Below are 22685 nucleotides of genomic sequence, written 5' to 3' on the forward strand. Positions count from 1 at the left end.
TTTTATCCTTTTATCTAGTTGCCTCCTTCTGTAATATAAACACCGCTCTGTTTTTTTTTCCATTCATTTTTGGTGTCCGTACATGCACCCCTGTTGTTTTTTTGTTTTTATTTCATTCATTTGATCAGTGTAAACAGAGAGTCGGTCTTGACATGTGAACTAGCTAAAACTTGTCACAATGGGAATAACTTTGGGATCTTTGATCAAATTCAAAGAAGATAGGTCAAAGGGGAAGCATCCACAGGTGTAAATGCATGATGGATCAAATCAAATAGTACTAATAGACGAGTTGTTCCGGGTCATATTCGAGTTGATCCAGTTGTGTTTTGTATTATTTCTGGTTGTGTTTCGTGTTGATGATGAAGTCGGATTCAAGTCCAATGTTTTTAACTCTTTCCTTGATTGGGAAGTACTTCTTTTGCATATTTGACGTGTAACTGTAATGTGTTCTCATTTTCAAATACTTCTAGTGTTTTTTTTAGTAATGCCGTCAAAGTTGAAATTTGTAATACTGCAAATCGGAATCTTGTGTGGGGATTTTTTGTGTCACATACCTTCCATTTTGGATCGCTGGAAGTTGAAACTATTGTTGTCCCGTAAATATTAAATTTTGCATTTGATTGTAAATTTGAATATTATAAATAATATTCGAGCTTTGGCGGATCGAATGTGTAGACATATTGTCGGTTCCATAAGCTTATTCGTTGTTTCGGAGAGAACATCGATCCTATATGGAACGGTGTTTATAACATATCATATCGATTGCAGTGGAAAAATTCGAGTTATTTAGCACTAACATTTTAACCGGCTTGTTGTAAGTTAGTACATTTAATATACATTCGATTGGAACATAGGATGGATTTTCAATTATGAGAAAAAAGATTCATTTACCTTATGTTTAAATATAGGAAGTATTTTGCTGTTATAGCAACACCCTTCTCAGTCTTGTCATCTGACATGGTGTGATATGTGTTAAGTTTTTACGTCTGAAAGTATTGTTTTTTTGTCTTCCTTCATTATCATGGAGAATACGTTATTACAAAACATGAATTCGATTTCTTTGGAGAATGAGGAGGGAGGCTTTGCAATTGAGGAAGAGATAGGAGTCAATGTTGGAACACAAGGGCAGGGTATAGACCTAAAATTGTGTGTGGTTGGTAGGTTCATTTCTGAAGGAAAGGTGGATTTTGTGGCAATGCAACATACCATGGCCGCGTTATGGAAGCCTGGAAGAGGTGTATTCATGAAGGAGTTAGATATGAATTTCTACCTGTTTCAGTTTTATCATGAAGTGGATGTTAAACGGGTAATGGAGGGATGTCCTTGGTCCTTCAACAGACGAGCACTGGTTATGGCACGCCTTAAAGAAAGGGAGAATCCTCGCTGTGTTGATCTAAATTTCTTGGAGCTATGGGTGCAAGTGCATGACCTGAGAATTGGTTTCATATCTGAGAAAATCCTTACAGGTATTGGTAATTATATTTGCAAATTTGTTAAAAGTTGTCCGAGTAATTTTACAGGAGCCTGGAGAGATTACATGAGAATAAGAGTTTCCATTGATTTGCGTATGCCATTAAAGCGACGTATGAAAATCAAAATGACTGGTGATGATTGGTACTGGGTGAATCTTAAGTACGAAAATGTGCCTACGTTCTGTTTTATCTGTGGAATAATTGGACATTCTGATAGATTCTGCAGCAAACTCTTCGAAGTAGCAGGTGATGACATTGCTAAACCATATGGTTCTTGGATGAGGGCTCCATTCAGAAATCAAGTCAAACCAATAGGTGCAAGATGGCTTCGCAACGGGACAGACATTGGTGAGACAAGTGCAGGAACGGAAAGGAAGGATAACGATGGCACTAATCAAGATCCAAAATCAACTCCAGAAAATATGGAGATAGTTGGGCATGGAGGAAATTCACGGATTAGCAATATTCAAAATTTGAATTCAGAAGCGGGAAACACTTATGGTAACAATATCGTAACAGATCCTCAAAGAATTTCGGAGCATTTAAATAAGAGGGACACAAATTCTATCGAAACAAAAAAGAGGAGAACAGATGATGGGCTGGATACTAGTAGTAATATGGGCCTCAACAAAAATGTATTTATGGAATCTGAGAGTGCAGAATTAATAGAGGTTCGAGATGGAAGTTTGGATAATAATAACGGGTCAAAAAACGTGTATGTGGCGAGTATCCATGGGGGTGCTCGCCTTCCATCATGAGTATTTTGAGCTGGAATTGCCATGGGCTTGGGACCCCGTGGGCGTTTCGATTCCTAAAGGAGATTGTTCTTCAAAAGAGACCCGATTTTATCTTTTTAAGTGAAATTTTATGCAAGCAAGTAACAGTTGAGAAGTTTCAGCAGGCTGTAAATTTTGAAGGAAAGATAGTGGAAACTCAAGGTCATAGTGGTGGAATTGCATTGTTGTGGCGATTTCAAAATGAGGTGACTTTGAGAACTTTTAACAAGAATCATATAGACGTTTTTGTGAAGAATAAAGCTGGAGATGAATTTAGATTAACTGGTGTGTACGGAGAGCCTGACAGACAGAAAAGGAAAGAGGCATGGGATATGATTCGTATGTTATCAAGTATAAACACTGGTCCTTGGTGTTTAATTGGTGACATGAATAATGTGCTTTCTCAGGCTGATAAGCAAGGTGGTAGACCTTACCCTCAGTGGTTAATACAGGGTTTTCGTGATGTAATAGAAGATTGCAGCTTAACAGATTTGGACTTGGATGGCTACCCATTTACTTGGGAGAGGGGAGCTGGAACTGTAGATTGGATAGAAGTGAGACTGGATCGAGCTTTAGTCTCGACTAGTTTTTTGAACATCTTTCCAAATATCAAGTTGATAAATCTTGAGGTTTCAACATCAGATCATTGCCCTATTCAGTTGGAAATTCATAAGGCAAGTATTGTAATTCAAAAGCGAGTTTTCAGGTTCGAGAACGCTTGGTTAAGGGAGCCTATGTGTCAGAAAATAGTGGAAGATGTTTGGAGTAGTGGTGCGAGTGTTTCTTTTTATGCAAAAATTAAAGAATGCTCAGAAATTCTGTCAAGCTGGGGTCGTGAAATAACAGGAAGCTTTAAGAACAGAATTAATCAGTGCAAGAAGACTATAAAATTGTTGAAGGGTAGGCGTGACAGCAACTCGATAGCAGTGTTAAAGGAAGAATAGAAAAAGCTGTCTGAAATTTATACTCAACAAGAAGTCTTTTGGCGCCAAAGATCTAAGCAATTGTGGCTTAGAGAAGGGGACCAAAATAGTAAGTATTTTCATGCTTCGGTGAAGAATAGGCGTTCTATTAATCAAATCAGAAGTCTCAGGAACAATGAAGGCCAATAGGTAGATTGGAATTCAGGAATGGAGAATGTCATAACAGAGTATTTTTCAACTATGTTTAAGGCTTCTGTTACAGAGTGGAGCGAAGTGGTCCAGGGCATGAACAATAAGGTTACTGCAGAACATAATGAATTCTTGTTGAGTCCCGTGACAGAGATCGAAGTTAAGAGAGCTTTGTTTCATATGCATCCGGACAAAAGTCTAGGTCCAGATGGTATGACACCTGGGTTTTATCAGAAGTATTGGGGTGTGGTCAGTAAGGACGTGGTGAGTGTGGTTAGACGATTTTTTGACACTGAAATAGTGGATGAACAGCTGGTGCATACTAATATAGCTTTAATCCCAAAGAAAAAGAATCTACAGGTAATGACAGATATTCGACCAATCTCTCTTTGTAATGTGATTTACAAAGTTATTTCGAAGGTATTGGCGAATAGACTTAAAAGCATTATTGATTTTGTCATTTCTGATAATCAGAGCGCTTTTATACCTGGGAGACTCATAACGGACAATGTTATGATAGCTCATGAGCTAATGCACTTTATGAAAAGAAAGTCTACAGGTAAACAAGGTTGGATGGCCCTCAAGGTGGACATGAGTAAGGCTTATGATCGTGTTGAATGGGGATTCCTTGCAGCTGTTTTGGCTAGGCTGGGTTTTGATCCAAAAGTTGTAAGATTATACATGGCATGCATATCCTCAGTAACTTATCAAATAGCTCATGCTGGAAGAGTTTTTGGTTCGATTACACCATCACGAGGCATCAGACAGGGTGACCCTCTTTCTTCATATCTATTTTTAATATGCATTGAAGGTCTCACTTCTCTTATTCAACGGTATGAAAGCAGAGGTATGATACAAGGAATTAAGGTAGCTCGAACTGCCCCATCTGTTACTCATATGTTATTTGCAAATGATTGCTATATCTTCTGTAAAGCAAATGTAGATTGTGCCAGACAAGTTCAAACAATGCTCAGTATTTTTGAAAGGGCATCGAGGCAGCAAGTTAATATTGATAAGTCCTCTGTCATTTTTAGTCGAAATGTTTGTGCTTCTTTGAAAGAGGATTTGTGTTACCAGTTGGGATTTAGGGAGGCAAGTGAAAACAGTACGTATTTGGGTCTCCCCTGCTTTTTACACAGGAAAAAAACTGCAGTATTCGGGTACATTAAGGAGAGATTGCAAGATAGACTACAGGGCTATGATAAGAAAAATCTGTCAAAGGGAGGCAAGGAAATTTTGATCAAAACAGTCGCACAAACTTTGCCTAACTACACTATGAGTATTTTTCTTCTACCTGTGGAGACGTGTAAAGAACTGGAAAGGTCTATGTGTAAGTATTGGTGGAGAACAAACTCATCCAAGGAGAGGTCGATTCACTGGATGTCATGGGAAAGATTGGGTTTGAGAAAAAGCGAAGGTGGAACGGGCTTTCGAAATGTTAGAGATTTTAACGTCGCTTTGCTTGGTAAACAGGCCTGGAGATTACTAGTTCACCCAAATAAACTGGTATCTCAAATCTTTAAGGCCAGTTATTATCCATCAGATTCCTTTCTCACAGCTCAAATAGGCAGCAATCCAAGTTATGTTTGGAGAAGTGTGTTTGAAGCTCAGAGTCTAATCAAGCAAGGTTGTTCTTGCCGTGTTGGAGATGGACAATCTTTATTCATCAAGGATGTCCCTTGGCTTCCAGATGTTAATGATCCATACGTTCAGACTAACAGTGAGGCTTTCCTGCATCAAAAAGTGTATTCTCTTATGGTTATAGGTGACAGGCAATGGGATGTAGACCTGATCAATGACATGTTTAACGACAGATATGCTAATCTTATCTTTTCCATCCCTCTGGGTGACGAGATTGAAGATAATTGGTATTGGAGACATGATAAAATGGGCACTTGCTCAGTCAAAAGTGCTTATGCAGTTCTTCAAAATGCAAAGAGGGGTATCCAGGAAGACAACTCAGGCTTTTGGAGAAAATTGTGGAATCTAAAGTTACCACCAAAAGTTAAAACTTTCTTGTGGAGAGCTGTGAATAACTGTCTGCCTACTAAAGATTTGCTGCGTGCTAAACAGGTTCGTGTTAATAATGTTTGCCCAGTTTGTAATAATGCATCAGAGTCAATATTGCACACGTTGGTTTTGTGTCCGTTTGCAGAGAATTGCTGGCAGTCAGTTGCTCTTCCATCTATACGCAATGATCTTCAAACGTTTGAAGATTGGCTTCACACAGTCTTCGAACATGGCACCAAGGAAAAAATCATATCTGCAGTAATGGTTTGTTGGATGTTGTGGAAAAATCACAACGATTTGGTGTGGAATCAAAAGTGTCTAGATGCTTCAGAAGTGGTTTCGTCGGCATTATCTGTCCTTAATCAGTGGCAATTCGTCCAAGACAAAACTTTCGATGCCTATTTAGGGTTTATGACACCTGAAGATGGTCGAGTAGCTTGGCAAGCTCCAACGTATGACAAAATTAAGGTTAATACTGACGCAACAATTTTCAGTAGTCTGCACAGATACAGCCATGCCCAGGTTGTTCGAGATCATAATGGTGCGTTAGTCGAAGCAATGTCCAGGTGTAATCCAGGTATTGTATCTCCAGATTTGGCTGAGGCAATGGGGATACGCGAAGCTCTTAGTTGGGTAAAAAAGGAGCAAAAGCAAGATGTTATCGTCGAAACGGACTGCCTAGCAGTGGTTCAATGGATTCGTAGCTCTTTCGTTGCTCTTTCATACTTGGGGAGAGTAATTAATCAATGTCGAGAGCTTTTACTAGGCTTGAAAAATCAAAACGTGATGTTAAGATTTGTAAAATGATCTGCGAATAACGTAGCTCACTATCTAGCGAGTTATAGTTCTTCTTTAGCTGATCGTAGGTGGAGGAAGGAAAATATCCATCCGGAGTTCCTTTCTATTTTATGTAATGATTTGATTCAATAAAATCATTTTCTTTTGTGGCAAAAAAAAAATATACATTCGATTGTGAACTTGAATGATATACAAATTTTGTAACACTCTGTTTCTATGTTATCGAATCGACTTGTATACACTGATTTATTTCGAACTGGAATTTGAAATTTGATCCTAATTTTGAAAAATATTCTAAATTCAACCCCTTTGTCAAAGAAAACCTTCGTATTGCTTTAATAAATGGTCATATTACAGTAGTAGTTTAAATTTAAATTCGTCATGTACAAAATCGTTTTTGTAAACCACGGTATTCCTTTTTCCTTGATCTTTTTAAGCCGGATGTCACAAAGTCAGTCAAGGCTTAAATGTTATAGAAAAGTGGAACATGAAGCAAAATGCAAAACAAGGCCAAAAACAATGAATGAGGTTGCTTTCGACTTGAAAATTACATACTCCTATAAATTATTTATTATTAATTGTGTGTGTGAGACAAAATAAAGGAGGAGGATCATTATCAAGTGTCAAAAGTTAGGCAAATCAAATTTATCAATGTAATGTGCCGTTTAATTCTATATGACTTATTTTTTGGAACGTGCCTCCTGTTCCTTGAAAAAATAGTAAAATTTTATAATTTAAAAATTAACAATATTCATTCATATTTATCATTTTCTTCAATTACACTTATTTTATTTATTAAATATTTATTAATCTCATCATTTTAACGATTTTTTTTTTATATTTTACTAACAAATTACTCTTCTTAACCTCCATGACATACCGCATACGTGAATGGTAGACCCGACAATTCGTTCGTTTCGTATACTTTCGTGTCGTGTATTTTCGTGTTTCGTGTACTCGAAGGTCAAATACAAAACCAACATGTTCAGGATTTGTGTACTTTCGTGTTTATATACTTTTGTGTCGTTTTGTGTCATGTTTTTCGTGTAAAATTGAATATTAATATTAATTAAAATAAAAAATAAGATCTTCAGGTAAATTTTTTTACAAAATATATTAAAAATATATATTTAGATCACATTTATATAAATATTAAAAAATTAAGTGATAATTTTAAAAATAAATATGCATATAACTATTATAAATATATACATATATTCATTATAAATATTAATATTTAATTATAATATTTATTTATATCGTATAATTCGTGTGGTGTCGTGTACTTGAACAGAAAACACACCGATACTAAATCTCGGTCGTGTACTTCATGTTCATATATTTTCGTGTCGTATACTAAAAAGGCAAACAGAAATACTAAATTTTCCTATTATTTCATATCGTGTAAATCTTGTCGTGAACAAAATTGCGGGATTCGAGATCCCCAAAAGTATGGCCAGTAACATAGGGACACCACTCCAAAGCTGTGCATATAAACAGAATTATATAGGAGTCAGGGACGTCTGCGCACATGTTTGATAAAAATGGTAGTCATTTGTCAAACAATCAAATTTATTAGCTTCCGGGTCTCCAATCATCTTCCCAGAACCTTCTAATACACTCCCCCGCCCTTTAACTTTAGTTATTACTACCTGTTTTCAATTTTGGAGCTTTGTTAATTAATTAAGTAAATATCATTTCTTAAGTGAGCCACCACGCACACATTAACTGTGGATTAAATTATCCCTTCTTTTCATTACAAAATTGTTTAACAAGAATAAGCTTACCCCCAATTTTATTAGTTACTATCGTTGCGTTGATATACTCCTAAAGTAGGTTTGTACCAACAAACCGCTCAAATCGCATCCAACCGCTCGCAACCGAACCGCATTTGCAGATAATCGCGAAACGCGGGTTGATTGTGGATTTAAATTTTAAAAACCGCTCATTCGCGGTTTGGATGCGGTTTTAAATTCTTCAAAATCGCAAAATCGCAATCGCAACCGCAACTCGCAACATATATTTATAATAAAATATATTTTCAAAAATGTAGTTGATAACATATAAATTAATAAATATACACATTTATCAACTAATCTTAGGTTAATGTTAAGACTTCATTAGTAAAATTCACAATCATTATAATATATATAACCAAACAAATGAAAAATATAATTAACATGTAATTTTTTTTATCCTTTTCTTTTTTATTTTTTCTCGCCTCCACAATTTTGTATGTTTTTAATATCCTTACTCCACACAGAGCATTAGTTTATATTTTATTTTTGAATATAATTTATCACGTAACTTAAACTTCAATTTATTAATATTCCGATTTTTTTTTTACAAATTATTAATTATTTTAAAATAAGTGGTTGAATCGCAAACCGATCCGCGATAACCGCAAATTCGCAACCGCAAATGACGCGGTTAACCGCAACCGCAATGCGGATGACAATTTTTTAAAATCGCTCTTCGCGGTTTTGTTCGACTTTTACCCCAAAACCGATCCGATCCGATCCGAAATGCGTACACCCCTATCTAGAAGTATCAGAGGGTGTCTGGTTCAACAAATGTGGGTATGAGGTATGAGATTGAAATGGATAAAACTCATATTATGTGTTAGGTTAAAAAAATTGTTTTAAAACACATTCATGAAACCCAAGTAAGGGGTGGATATGAGCTGAATCAAAATCTTGTGAAACATTTTCATTATTTTTTGTTGTCTTTGTTTTAACTAAAGTATAATTCTTTTTTCAGTTCTAATTTTAATATTGATGAATAAAAAATATAAATGTATATTTTATTTTCTTAGATACTACGTAAAAATATTTATAAACTCATATTTTAATAAAAAAATTTATAAAAAATACTAGCTTTATTTATTTATTTATTTTGCGATTTTACTATCTTTTAAATTTTTTTGTAAAAATATAGAATCAACCAAAATAAAGCAGACATACAACTAGTTGAATCGAGTTTTTTTTTTGCATTTCAAGTTACATGGAGTGACATAAATTCGTCGAAAGTTGCATCTAATTGAAACAAGTTGAATTAAATAGTATTTTTCGTAAAAAAATTGGAAAATAGCATTTTTGAAAATAAAAAAATATTTTTGCAAAAATTTTTTAAATTTTTTTTAATATATTTGTAAAAATATCTTTAGTCTTAGATATTTTTCAAAAAAAATATATTTTTAGCCTTACTAATTCTAATTAAATCAAGTGATCGTGTATAATTTTAGATTTTAATATTAAAATAATAAATTAACAAAAAAAATAATTAAATGTCTTTTGATTCTTGATTCCAATTAGTTTATCAACGAGATACATTCTCATCCTATTTTTGAACCAAATAGGTGATATCAAGTATCAAGTTCCAAAGCCATACCTGTTTAACCCGATTACTGATTCCAACACGATACCACCCAACGAATCAAACGACCCCTTACTGTATATTCCCTCCGTCCCTCCCAATTATTATCGTTTCTAAGACACATTTTAAGATAAATAGAAAGTATGGTTCTATATTTTTTAAATATTTTTTTTTTCTGAATAAAAGTTTAAACATTCTATTTTTATTCAAAAAAAATTCTTAAAAAAAGTTATAAAACTATATTTTATATTAATCTTAAAATGCGTATCGGACACCATGTCCGAAACAATAACAATTGGATGGGACTTTCGTCAAAAATAGTGGTAAGAATAAATGCTGTAGAATGTTCTCAAATGTTTGCCAAAGTATCAGTTGTAAAAAGTAATGTGCGTACAATTACTTGACTTTGTACGAATGTACGTGTTTCTAATCGATTTGAATACCACAATAACTTGACATACTAATATTAACGGCCATTTAGTTTTACTAAATCCTGCGTTAAAATGTTACTATCTCCGTAACCTTCATTTATATATATATTTTTTCACATATATCATAATTCTCGAATTTGTTAAATTAAACGATTCCTAATAATCTTGATTAAAATAAATATTATTGATAATATATAAATTTTGTATGTATAATTAGAGTTTTAGAACATCTAATATATATATATATATATATATCGTATAAAACAGTATTTTGTGTGGTGAGTGTATGATTTTTATATAAGTCTGAGTCTGTTCAGAAGAACTCACATGATTTAAGTTACTTATTTTAAATAATAATTGTATTACTACTAAAATAATTAAAATTTTACTAACAATAAAAAATGAACATTATTATTTATAGGAAGCACAATGAGAATGTCTAATAGATAAATGAGTAAAAATATAGTAATAATATACTAAACAAAATAGAAATATGATGTCATGGAAAACAAACAAGTAGGGACTTTATTACATCATAGACTACGCAAGTGATATTTCCTTTAAGCTTCCGATATCTCATCAAAGGAAAAATAAATATCTCCAACTTGATTTATTATAAACAATACAATATTATCAAACCTTATCTCTCTCCTTCCAGGAAACTAATAAAAGCACCTTGTTTATAAAAAGGCCTTGGCTGAAGTCACATATTTACCATCAACACAACAATCTCTAGCGCACACTTCTTGTTAACTATTTTATATATATTTGTATTTTTATAAATGGATATGTCTAGGGTTCATCAACCAAAGAGCCATGTCATGAAGAAAGGGAGAAGAAAGATGAGTAATAGTGACAAAAAGTCTGTGAAAGTTGTCTACATATCGACTCCTCTGAAGGTTAACATTTCTGCCTCCAATTTTCGAGCTCTTGTTCAAGAACTCACTGGCCGGGATTCGGACATGTCACGTTTCGATGATTTTAGTCATGATTTTTGGGAAAGAGGTTTGGAGTGCAAAAACGATGTATTCACAGATTTTGACGCTAATTTGTCTGGAAAAAGTTGGGAGCTCAAAGACGATCAGATTACTAATTCGTCGGAGAAAAGTTGGGAGGTCAAAAACGATCAGACAACGACGGTATCAAGTATTTCGAACAACTCGGCTAATGACACGGATCATGAAAGTGTAACGAGGCCGGTGATTCATGAGTTTCAGCCAGTGGGGATGCTGATGGAAGATCCTTGTTATTATAATGATTATTCACCAGCGAGTTCGGAATCTTTGTTAGATTCATTTGATGATGTAGTTAGTTCTCAAATTGTTGAAGAACTAGAACAAATGTTTCCTTCTAATTTACTATTTGGTTATGGATCTTGTATTTCCCATGACAGTCATGTTCTTGGAGATGCTTATGCTGCTGTCTAAGTTTAATTTCATTTTTCTTGTATACCTTAGTTCTGATGTAAATTATACATGCCTGAATATATATAGTTTTTATTATTATACTTGTTATTATACTTCTCTTATTATTTTACGTAAAAACAAAATTATTAAGAAATATTAATGTATGTCCATTTTGTGTGTTGAATACACTTTGGTGCGATGTTTGATTTTTAATAAAATCTTCGTTATTTGAAAAAAGGAAAAACAAATAAAATAAATCTTTATTCCGAAATCAAAATTAGAAGTTTAAAATTTGAAAAGGCAAGGTATACAATTGAAATGTTTTGTAATTTGGCATCATTTTAGTTTTAAACAGCAGTGTGTACACTTAGGGTTGTAAATGAACTGAGTCGAGTCGAGTTTTTCCTTAAGAAGATCGAGTTTTTTCTTAACGAGTCGAGTCGGGTTCGAAAAGTTTAACGATCAGTGTTTCATGTTCGAACTCGAGTTCGTTAACAACCGAGTCGAGTTTGAGTTGTTTACGAACTTTTCAAGTCGAGTCGAACTCATGTCGAGTTCGAGCTGGTCATTAATTTTTTAATTTTTTTTGGTCTTTTTTCATAATTAGAGTCCAAATAAAGCACAACCCAAATAAAATAAAATTTAAGTCTAGTCCAATTAGGAAGACGCGGATAGAGATAGAACATACTCTTGTATATATTTAGATTTTTTTATGCATATTGCTTATCGAGTCGAGTTCGAATCGAAAACTTATAAAACTTGAATCGACTCGATAAGTTAAACGAGCATATTTTCGTATTCGAACTCGAGCTCGATTAGTTAACGAGTCGAATCGAGTTAAACGAGTCGAGTCGAGGTTCGATTACACCCTAAGCCGTACACTACATTATGTGAACTAATTAGAGGCGGCGGCTATGGTTAAAAGTAGGCACATCAATCCAGTTAAGTTCAATAATTGTAAAGTTTTTGTATGGATTGGATTTAATTGTTTATTTGCTGGCATTTCCGTGGATCTAGATGGTTTGGATATTTATGTGTTCAATAATTCAAGGCAGTTTCAACAGTTATGTCAAATTATTATGTCATACATGACATGGGTTTATCCTTGTCATCACAAAATAATGTCAATTTTAGAAGTTGAAAGAATGATGGTTGCCATCAGCGTCGTGAATAAGCATGTGTTTTGAAATTTGGTTACGTTAATTCCCCTGGGCCCTGGAAATGGTCGGAAACACGGTTAAAAACTGTTATGCTGTAAGAAAAAATGTACGTGGAAAAAGTGTTACGAGGAAAATTAAATTATTGCTTGGTAATTTTTTTAATTTATGCATATATTTAGATATAACATATAAAAATAATATTTTTGAGAATGTTTGACAATGAAACTGATAGCTAATTTCGGGAAAAACTGAAAATAATTTTTTTAAAAGCACGGGGACATGTTTTTGCTAACAACAATTTTTAGACCAAAATCGTTTTCCAAACCGCAATTTTTAGAATTTACCTAACAACTTTCTGACACTTTTCAGCAAAAAACTGTTATAAGTCTTACAAAAGCAATACCAAACCGAGTGTCAATCGGGTGAAGTTGTTGTTTTATAACGCGAAATTTATACAAAAACCCAACAAAATGTACAGGCTTGATTTGTCCCACAAACAGGCAGGCAGCCCAACAATCTTGAATCAAAACCAAGCAGGAGAGGCCCAAACACTTGCACAGCAATAACTAGCAACACACACTCCTAGAACCTTCCATTACACTCCGGAGGCTTCCATTTGTCCTCTCTAATCTTTCTCTCTTCTAAAACCTCTCCCCCAACAATCTTATCTCTTTCATCTCTCTCTCTCTCTCTCTCTCTCATTTCTAGGGTTTTAACCATTCAACTCTATTCCCCTGTATTTCTCTTTCAATTTATCACCCAACCTAGGTGTCTTCAATTCATTTTATAATCCATGGCTTCCACCGCAGCTCAAATCCACGTCCTCGGACCCAATTACACTCCCAACCCGACCCGAACCAACTCAAAATCTCCATTTTTCGGAACCTCAGTATCATTCACAACCCCCAAATCATCACTCCCGAGGCTAAGAAAATGCAGTAACAGAAGAAACCATGTGTTACGAGTGGCGGCGGAGAAAGTGGTGGGGATTGATTTGGGGACTACTAATTCAGCCGTGGGTGCTATGGAAGGCGGGAAGCCGGTGATTGTTACCAATGCGGAGGGGCAGAGAACGACGCCGTCTGTGGTGGCGTATACGAAGAATGGGGATAGATTGGTGGGTCAAATTGCCAAAAGACAGGCTGTTGTTAACCCGGAGAATACCTTCTTTTCGGTTAAGAGGTTTATTGGCAGGAAAATGATTGAGGTTGATGAGGAGGCTAAGCAAGTTAGTTATAATGTCATTAGAGATGAGAATGGGAATGTTAAGCTCGATTGTCCCGCCATTGGCAAACAATTTGCTGCTGAGGAAATTTCTGCTCAGGTATATACATATATGTTGTATTGTGATCAAGATGCTATTTTTTGTGACATGATGTGGTGAAGTTGTTGCATTGTGGAATTCTGTGAAATGTGATTGTTTGTGTTAAAAGTAGTTGGTCTGTTGTTTTATTAAGTAAGCATGTTGTAAGTGAATGTTTATGCGGCCTTATATATAAATATGGGTAAGTTACGGTTCTTTTAGTTGCACTAGGTTATTTGGTGATTGGGGGGATGTAAAAGAACCTTGCATTAGGGTTAAGCAATCAATGAATCATTGGATCTGCATATAACATGAATTTTTACATTCTGAAGGTTTTGTTGGGATTGTATGCACATAGGTCTTTTCATGTCTTTTCAAGGTCTGTTTCTTGCGGTACATGTTGCTATACTATTTAACTGTGTGTTCTGGCTAGTTGTTTAGATTAATATACAAATTACTGGAAATTAAAACTGGAATTCACGTGGTAGCTTTACATAAGAAATGTGAATTGTGGTTGAATATAAACTCTGACTTATTGTTTTTTGTTATTTTGGGGTACAGGTTTTGAGAAAGCTTGTAGATGATGCATCAAAATTTTTGAATGAAAAAGTTTCAAAAGCTGTCGTAACAGTACCGGCTTACTTTAATGATTCCCAGCGTACTGCTACAAAGGATGCAGGTCGAATTGCTGGCTTGGAAGTTTTACGAATCATCAATGAACCTACAGCGGCGTCTTTGGCTTATGGTTTTGAAAGGAAGAACAATGAAACTATTCTTGTTTTTGACCTCGGAGGAGGAACATTTGATGTTTCAGGTACTGAGATATGTAGACGTTATAATATTGTTTAAAAATCTCCTACATCAGTTATAAGGTGAAATTGCTTATCAACTTTCTTTGTAGAGTATAAATTTTAAATTAAGCAGAATAATATCATTGTTCTGTGGCACTGTTTTTTAACATCTGTGCAACAGCTCAACAATAATTTTGTGCCTTTTAGAGAGCAAATGCATGCGGCAATGTATTGGTAGTTTAAACAGTAATGATATTTAACTTGCCTAGCATCTTTTGGGATCCCTCTTGAAAGCATATATCATTGCGGGTATTTGGCATCCATATACCCACAATGTAAAGAACCTGGAGGGACGGAGGGAGTATATAACTTTAATAATAATTTGTATTTTAAAGATTTTTTTAATAAATTATGTCATTTTAATTTTACATTAATGTATATAGTTATTGTATTCAAAGTTAACTTTTTAAAAAAAATGTTTTTACTTTTTAACTTTTAATGTATAATTTACCAGACATCTCCAACTTATATATAAAGTTATCCAAACACCTTTATAACTTATAAGCAATTATATACTTATCAATAAGTCACTTTTCAACTTTCAGTTGTGAGTTACTTTTTTTAAGATATCTTAAATCCGGTGTTTTTAATGTGGAAGTTCTAGAAGTCAATGTTTGAAGGATTAATTCTACCTTCGGTTCTTGCACCTGGAAGAAAGGAAAAGAGCTGCTTCTGGCCTATATTTGTGCTTGTGCTATCCATATTTTTGGTTTTTTTGTGATAGGGTGCTCACAGGATCTAATGTATATACCCTTGTTGCAGTTCTTGAAGTTGGTGATGGAGTGTTTGAGGTGCTTTCAACATCTGGAGATACACATCTCGGTGGTGATGACTTTGACAAGGTAAGCAATGGATTTACACCCTGGATTTTTGTGTCTATTGTGTTAGATAACTTGGTTTGCTAATGAATTTTCATATACATATTAATGCTGCGGACAGAGAATTGTTGATTGGCTTGCATTAAGCTTCAAGAATGACGAGGGCATAGATCTTTTGAAGGACAAACAAGCTCTACAGCGTTTAACCGAGACCGCAGAGAAAGCGAAAATGGAGCTGTCAACTTTGACCCAGGCAAATATTAGGTAAGCAGCATGTGATATCTACAGCTCTAAATATACAGTATCTACGACGTTTGCTTAATATTGGTTGTTTCTTACTAAATTTGTCTGCAACGCTTTTGGTTCCTCCCAGTTTGCCTTTTATTACTGCCACTGCAGATGGTCCCAAGCACATAGAAACTACTCTCACTAGGGCAAAATTTGAGGAACTCTGTTCAGATCTCCTTGATAGGTACTTTTACTCTTTGTATTAGTTGTAATTGTGTCTGTAAGGCATTTATCTAAATTTGTTTATATTTTTATTCCCTAGACTTAAAACCCCTGTTCAAAATTCCTTGAGGGATGCAAAGCTATCTATCAGTGATATAGATGAAGTCATCCTTGTTGGTGGTTCAACTCGTATTCCTGCTGTTCAGGGAGTAGTGAAATCTTTAACTGGAAAGGATCCCAATGTTACTGTCAATCCTGATGAGGTGGTTGCTCTAGGAGCTGCAGTACAGGTTAAATCTACTTCCCTTCATTCTTTTAGAACTTTAGGGAAATTGCAGCAGTTTGATCTAATCATATTGATATGCTCTATTATAGGCTGGGGTGTTGGCTGGGGATGTCAGTGATATTGTTCTTTTGGATGTGACACCACTTTCTATTGGGCTTGAAACTCTTGGGGGTGTTATGACCAAGATTATCCCGCGGAACACAACTCTGCCCACTTCAAAATCAGAGGTATTCTCAACAGCTGCTGATGGACAAACTAGTGTTGAGATTAATGTCCTTCAAGGTGAGAGGGAATTTGTTAGGGACAACAAATCACTTGGCAGCTTCCGTCTTGACGGAATCCCACCAGCTCCACGCGGAGTTCCTCAGATTGAAGTCAAATTTGACATCGATGCAAATGGTATTCTGTCTGTTACTGCTGTTGACAAGGGGTCTGGAAAGAAGCAAGATATTACCATTACAGGGGCTAGCACATTGCCCAGTGATGAGGTGTGTTTTCTTGTTTCTTATTTGTCATTGAATCCATTAACAATCAAGCATTTTGTTGGAGTATAAGTGTGTAACCCCAATTACTTTTAGACAGTTTAGTGGCTTTCAAATTTTTGGTAGAAAAAGTTGCTAGGCAACAAAGTTTGTTTAGTTGATAATAAACAAGTCGTTTAACAGAAATTTTGCCTATGATGAACAGGTAGAAAGAATGGTCTCGGAAGCTGAGCGTTTTGCCAAGGAAGACAAGGAAAAGAGAGATGCAATAGACACGAAGAACCAGGCTGATTCTGTTGTGTACCAGACAGAGAAGCAGCTGAAGGAGCTTGGAGAAAAGGTTCCTGTAGAAGTTAAAGAAAAGGTCGAAGCAAAACTTGAGGAACTAAAAAAGGCTATTACAGAAGGTGTGACTCAGGTGATCAAGGACACCATGGCTGCCTTGAACCAGGAAGTCATGCAGCTAGGCCAATCCCTCTATAACCAACCTGGTGCTGGGCCTGCAGCTGGTGGTGCAGATGGTCCTTCAGAAGCATCGAACAAGGGACCAGAAGGAGATGTTATTGATGCAGATTTCACAGACAGTAAATGATAAGTCAGGCATAGTTAGAGTTTTTGGTCATGGCTGCTTCTATATATATACGTGTTATTTGATAGGTTAAAATTTGTGTTAGCAAGCTGAGTTGAGTTCATTGCTACAAGCAGTGGCAGTTCCACTTAAGTTAAATTTGTGTTAGGACTGGCATAATGGTGCAATGAGTAAACTCCCATGCTCTTTTATGTATGCATAGGATTGGTTACATAGATAAAAGGTGTTTTCTCCATTGATGTCATTACAGTTTTAGCATAGCTTGACACTATGATTGGTCTTTTATTTATAGACATGACGTTGATGGACTTATGGACATCAAATGCAGTTTCCTTTCCCAGACACACTAGTTCTTAGTATTATGTATGTAGTAGGTGTGGATGGATAGAGGAGATTTTGTGATTTGTTCACGAATTGTCTTAATACTAAATACATACTGGATATATATATACAAGTATGTATGTAGTTTTTATCACTATATATTTTAAATCTATGATTTTACTATGTCTCATCGATTTGATGTGAATCAAATTTTTAATGTTTCATTTTTAAATATAATAGTATAGATAGGTAGATCCCATTGAAGACGAGAGTGAGTCATTTTAAAATATAATAGTATAGATAGGTAGATGATCAATAAGTATTTCGTCTACAAGTATTTTGTCTTTAATATAATAGTATAAACAATAAACAATTGAAGTTGGAAGGGTGTTGCAGGTGCAATTTTTAATGACTTTCCTCCCTTTAAAAAATACTTAAGTAATCGATTTGGAGGAAACATTAACAAGTTTACGTTTTATATGCTTTTTAATATCACTTTAATCAGTTTAAAACTAGGATAAATCGGCAATCGGCAGAGTCCTTACGATTGAGGTCTCTTTTTTTTCATTGAACTTGAAAAAATAGAAGAAATGTGGATATTAGAGTAATGATCAAGGGGGGATCTAACCAATCATGACTACAAAAAAAACGAGTAATTGGCGAAACAGTAATAACAGTTTTACGAAACTAGGAATAGTTATGGGCCGGTAAATGATTTTTGATGCCTTTGTACAAGATAGAAATAACTACAAGCCACTATGGCTCCTGGGTAAATTGATAATGCTGCGCTGCTTCTCTAAACCAGTCATGTTCACGTTTGACCCCCTAGAAGATCCTCCTTGAAACGGATTAACTGCTCCCATTCTTTGAGGATCCATAGAAGGATAATATCCCGTTTCCTGCTCATTGATCATAGAAGGATAATATCCTGTTTCCTGATCATTAATCCCTCCATCAAGCCGTCCCACACAGTGAGTTCTTATTCTTTGATCATCTGGCGGTTCTAATGAGGGCATTTTACCTGCCATGTTCAACATCTTCATTGCTACTGGATCATTAACCCTGATTTCACAACCAAAAAGAGTTTAAAAATAAGTGAAACAGAGGATGTCGAGGCTAAAATTGATTAAGTTTATATATTCAGAAAAGCTAAAGTTAGAATGGACTCTCGAGAGCCTGTGGTTCTCTATTCTATGGATTCTTGGTAAAAATATATAAACAATACAGGCAAGCACATAAACATAAAACTCATTGCATTAGAATTTGTTAATCCCCTCGAGGCATGGACGAAATGAAAATGACACATTAAGTGAAAATCTGGATGTAAAGAGTCTAAAGCAGAACAGGAGGAAGACAGCTGATAAGCTCATGAAACTTCTAAAAAATAAAAAATCATTTGACTTTGCCATGCATTTCACAAAAATGGTCGTACACTGTTGGTTGTTACCACATCTAGATGAACTTGCACGGTTCCATCAATTCTAAATGTTGGTAGGTTTTTTTAAAGTTTTAACCAAATAATTTTTTTAACTCCTATGGAAATTAGACCCAGTCTGGTGCCTGTGATAATTAGTCTAGTGCACTAAATATTTATGTAGGTACAGCGTGAGAGAGATAAATTCACATACCCGTAAAAACGATCTTTAATATTTTGCTGCGATAATTCTCCGCCAACATGCATCTCATGCCTATAAGGGCAGGCAGCACCTCTATTGCATTTTCCCCTCATATTGAAAGTACAAGCATGAGGTAGGTTTCTATTGTAATAAGGTGTTGTTCGTTGAAGTTTTAGTATAGTATCATTTGGCTTCATCTTTCCATATGAAGATTCATAATCCATGCCTGCTCTTGCCTGAAGTAGAATAATTGGAAGTAAATATATATGTAAAAAAGGTCAAAACTTAAATATACATGCTATTAGTATTAAGTAACAAGGGGATAATAATCACACAATATTATGGAAGATTATCAATATTATCTCGGCTTTTTATTCGACCTCAAGTACCCGTGTCACACTTGACACTCATGGTATGGACAATTGGAAACCCTCCTTCATTTTATGCCAAAAACATGCAAAATTTTAAATTTTGCAGTGTAACATTAGAACATGTATCCATGTTCTCTAAGGAATCTAAAGAATATACTTGTTATATTTTATACTGTTTGATGACATACAGGTCAGGTCAGGTCAGGTTATGTTCGTAGAAATGCAAGTGCAACCCTATTTTAGCAAAGAAATATGTTGTAAACTCGTGGTTTGGGTGACCTTTGATATGCCAAAAAAACCTATTTTTATGCCATTGAAATATGTAATCTAGTACTACTGCACTAGAGAACCCAAAAACTCCAACCAATCATACAACAAAGAGCACATGTCCAACTCAAGACCCTAGACTACAAGTCCATTGTTTGTAGTAAAGATGTCAAGTCAATAAGTCATTATGTTTGCAATATCATTAATTAAGTGATCTCCGTCATACTGCAACTGGTTTCTTAGGTGATAATCTTCTGCACAATAATTAAACATACAAACACATCTGAAATGGTTCTATATAAATATGACCTTTGAGAAAGTGACTAGTAGAAAGACGTCTATATATGCCGATTTACTAATTAAAAACAAAGAGAATAACATTTGGGTTTAGAGACTACATACCCTGCGGTCATGCTCCTCAGCAAAAAACTCCCTGTTTACGTCACTCTTTGGATAGGAACCGCTGAAATTGATACCTAGTGTGGTATCTATAACCTGAATAGGCAGCCCATATTGGAGATCAAAAATGCAAACTTGACATGCATTTTTCAGTGTACTGCAAGTCTGGCAAATCTCAGTTTTTTTGAATCTCGCGTCACGGCCAGGCCTCCACCTAAAAACCGTAAATGGCCGACTGCAAATTTTGCACTCATTCCTGTAATTTGCTTTCGTCTGCATAAAATGCAACACAGTCATGGTTAGAGCATTCAGCATACCCAGTACATTATTCAAATACCTCCCAGACTATCAACAATTTCTTTTGTTAGTAGACTAACATGCAGAAAGGAACACATTCTTAAAAGAATTATGAAATAATAACGCAACTCCTGCACTGCACTGGTACCAATTCAATTTTTTTTAAGTTATAGAATCAGCATTAACAATTTAAAACTATCTTCTCTATATGTTATTGATTGTCGGAATCAGGTAAGAGCAACAGTTTATATAGCCCCAGGATGATAAAAAAAATCGGATAAAATTCCCTGGGTTCAACACAAAATCAAACAACACAAAGTGCAAATTTAAGGTATCATTCCAGTAGCATAAAATAACTGGAAGCAAAAATGGGGGAAAAAGTTACCATTCGAACATACGGATTGTCTCCGAGGCATGTCTCGCATATGATTGGGAGATCAGTCCGCTCCTGTCCTCTATTTGCCATAATATTAACTGCATGCAAAAGAGGGACACATACATTATTACATAACAATTTCAAGCCTTCTTAATTTCCCATGATCTTACACTACAATCTACATACACAAAATTTGCATATTTGTTGCTGATCTCAATCAGCAACAAATATGCAAATTAAACTCATTAGAATCTGCCTGATTCTAATGAGTAACCCATAACAATTAAGCAGAATAAAAAGAGATTAAAAATCTATTAAATCGACTGATTTAACTTACCTTTGGAAATCAACGGCGGTCGTGGATGTGTAAACTGTCGCAAATCGCACGGTCTCGCAGGATTAATAGTGACCCCGTTCACCCCACTCCGCAGTCTTATTTATACACATTATAGGGGATAGGGTCCGATACAAGACTGAATTTGTTTTGAATTTGGAAAGCCAACTATTCAAAGCCCGTTTTCTGGGGTTTTGGCCCAATAATCGGAATGGCGTCCTTTTTAATTGGGTTTTTCGGCCCATATGCTTAAACACCGAAAATTATAAATTTAAGCTCATACTTAATTAGCGTAACATTTGTGGGTCCATTACCTACTCCTTTCATCTTCTATTCCACCTCTATATTAGACTCACATACGTACGTTAAACACTAGATAAATATAGTAACATATAAAATACCTGAAAAGAATAAGAACATGATTGGAATTTGGGAAGGATAACAAGAAAGAATTAAAAATTGAGATTACTTGTAATGCAAGGGTAAAAGGTGATATTGATCTCAACGAATTTCCACGAGATCAAGGACGACCTCTTCCATAATAATTCATGTGTATGACATATTTGCTGGACATGAATCGGGGAAATGAGTTTGATGAGACACCACTCGGCGACAATTAACATGGCTGAGCATGATGACACTTAGTCGGCGACAACTCTACGCGCAGTGATGGGGAGATTCAGTGTGCTTAGATTAGATGGGGGAGACTGGATCAATTGAGACTCTTGGCAACAGTCATGTCAACAGTCCTCGCAACAGATAGAATGAAGGTGGCAAATCACTTGGTGACAGTTATTGACGATTTTGATGAATCATAGCAGTTGGATGACAAGTGAAACTGACAAATAAAAAGGGTACAAGTGACAGGCACACAAAAAGCAGTTGCAAGGCATGTGGAACAATTCTATAATCTGTCTGACAGTTAAAGCTGCGGTTGATCTATCTATATATATATTAGGAATTCAGTTGTAAACATGTATTATGATATACTTTGTTGCCTGTAAAGTAGATATATATGTAATAATGGGGGAAATACTTGGGTGGGGGAAATTTAACTATATTGTGGGTAGATTGTACGAGGAACGAAACTCGGGAGAGTAATAACGTTGTGAACTTCTGCCATAACTCTGTGTCATTTGTATTTATTGAGGCAAGAATATAAAGGCTGGTTTTGGCCGTAAATGTTGTGTACTTACTCTATTTAGACTTAGTGTGGAGAAGGTAAATATTTTTGTGTTGCTTGGGCACATGTTGTTGTGTGTGTAGACGAGGTTGTGTGTGGGAAGACCGTGTAGTGTGTGCAGAAGAGGCTGTGTGTAACTTACCATTTATCTATATATGTACTTAGATAAATTTTAGAAAAAATCACATAAAATAAGGGTTAC

At 35.2% G+C, this 22685-nt stretch overlaps 4 protein-coding genes across 4 annotated transcripts; 3 read left to right on the plus strand and 1 right to left on the minus strand.

The window, feature by feature from the left end:
• Window positions 1-2226: 2226 nt before the first annotated feature.
• Window positions 2227-3192, plus strand: LOC141724913 (uncharacterized). The gene has a single exon (XM_074527210.1). It carries the CDS (start codon window positions 2227-2229, stop codon window positions 3190-3192), a length of 966 nt encoding a protein of 321 aa, XP_074383311.1.
• A 7431-nt stretch (window positions 3193-10623) lies between these two features.
• Window positions 10624-11481, plus strand: LOC141662149 (uncharacterized). Its single transcript, XM_074469193.1, has one exon. It carries the CDS (start codon window positions 10757-10759, stop codon window positions 11399-11401), a length of 645 nt encoding a protein of 214 aa, XP_074325294.1. The 5' UTR covers window positions 10624-10756; the 3' UTR covers window positions 11402-11481.
• Window positions 11482-13131: 1650 nt separating this feature from the next.
• Window positions 13132-17563, plus strand: LOC141661782 (stromal 70 kDa heat shock-related protein, chloroplastic-like). The gene is made up of 8 exons (XM_074468787.1): window positions 13132-13864; window positions 14405-14657; window positions 15457-15536; window positions 15634-15776; window positions 15886-15984; window positions 16063-16252; window positions 16338-16736; window positions 16936-17563. The coding sequence occupies exons 1-8, from the start codon at window positions 13334-13336 to the stop codon at window positions 17320-17322; spliced, it is 2082 nt and encodes a 693-aa protein (XP_074324888.1). The 5' UTR covers window positions 13132-13333; the 3' UTR covers window positions 17323-17563.
• Window positions 17564-18242: 679 nt separating this feature from the next.
• Window positions 18243-21378, minus strand: LOC141661393 (zinc finger CCCH domain-containing protein 4-like). Its single transcript, XM_074468395.1, has 5 exons — window positions 21304-21378; window positions 20976-21064; window positions 20297-20566; window positions 19269-19492; window positions 18243-18702 (listed from the first exon to the last, which is right to left on the minus strand). Exons 2-5 carry the CDS (start codon window positions 21054-21056, stop codon window positions 18387-18389), a joined length of 891 nt encoding a protein of 296 aa, XP_074324496.1. The 5' UTR covers window positions 21057-21064; window positions 21304-21378; the 3' UTR covers window positions 18243-18386.
• Between the last annotated feature and the right edge of the window lie 1307 nt (window positions 21379-22685).

Source organism: Apium graveolens, chromosome 5 (assembly GCF_009905375.1).
Source record: "Apium graveolens cultivar Ventura chromosome 5, ASM990537v1, whole genome shotgun sequence".
Lineage (NCBI taxonomy): Eukaryota > Viridiplantae > Streptophyta > Magnoliopsida > Apiales > Apiaceae > Apium > Apium graveolens.

What these genes read in the sequence shown, in the direction of transcription:
- LOC141724913 (XM_074527210.1), top strand. Translation starts at nt 2,227, where the DNA reads ATGAGTATTTTGAGCTGGAATTGCCATGGGCTTGGGACCCCGTGGGCG.
- LOC141662149 (XM_074469193.1), top strand. Translation starts at nt 10,757, where the DNA reads ATGGATATGTCTAGGGTTCATCAACCAAAGAGCCATGTCATGAAGAAA.
- LOC141661782 (XM_074468787.1), top strand. Translation starts at nt 13,334, where the DNA reads ATGGCTTCCACCGCAGCTCAAATCCACGTCCTCGGACCCAATTACACT. An exon ending in CTCTAGGAGCTGCAGTACAG is followed by an intron (nt 16,253 to 16,337) that starts GTTAAATCTACT and finishes GCTCTATTATAG; the next exon opens with GCTGGGGTGTTGGCTGGGGA. An exon ending in GCACATTGCCCAGTGATGAG is followed by an intron (nt 16,737 to 16,935) that starts GTGTGTTTTCTT and finishes TATGATGAACAG; the next exon opens with GTAGAAAGAATGGTCTCGGA.
- LOC141661393 (XM_074468395.1), bottom strand. Translation starts at nt 21,056, where the DNA reads ATGGCAAATAGAGGACAGGAGCGGACTGATCTCCCAATCATATGCGAG. An exon ending in ACAATCCGTATGTTCGAATG is followed by an intron (nt 20,567 to 20,975) that starts GTAACTTTTTCC and finishes CATTTTATGCAG; the next exon opens with ACGAAAGCAAATTACAGGAA. An exon ending in ATTAAAGATCGTTTTTACGG is followed by an intron (nt 18,703 to 19,268) that starts GTATGTGAATTT and finishes TTGTGAAATCAG; the next exon opens with GGTTAATGATCCAGTAGCAA.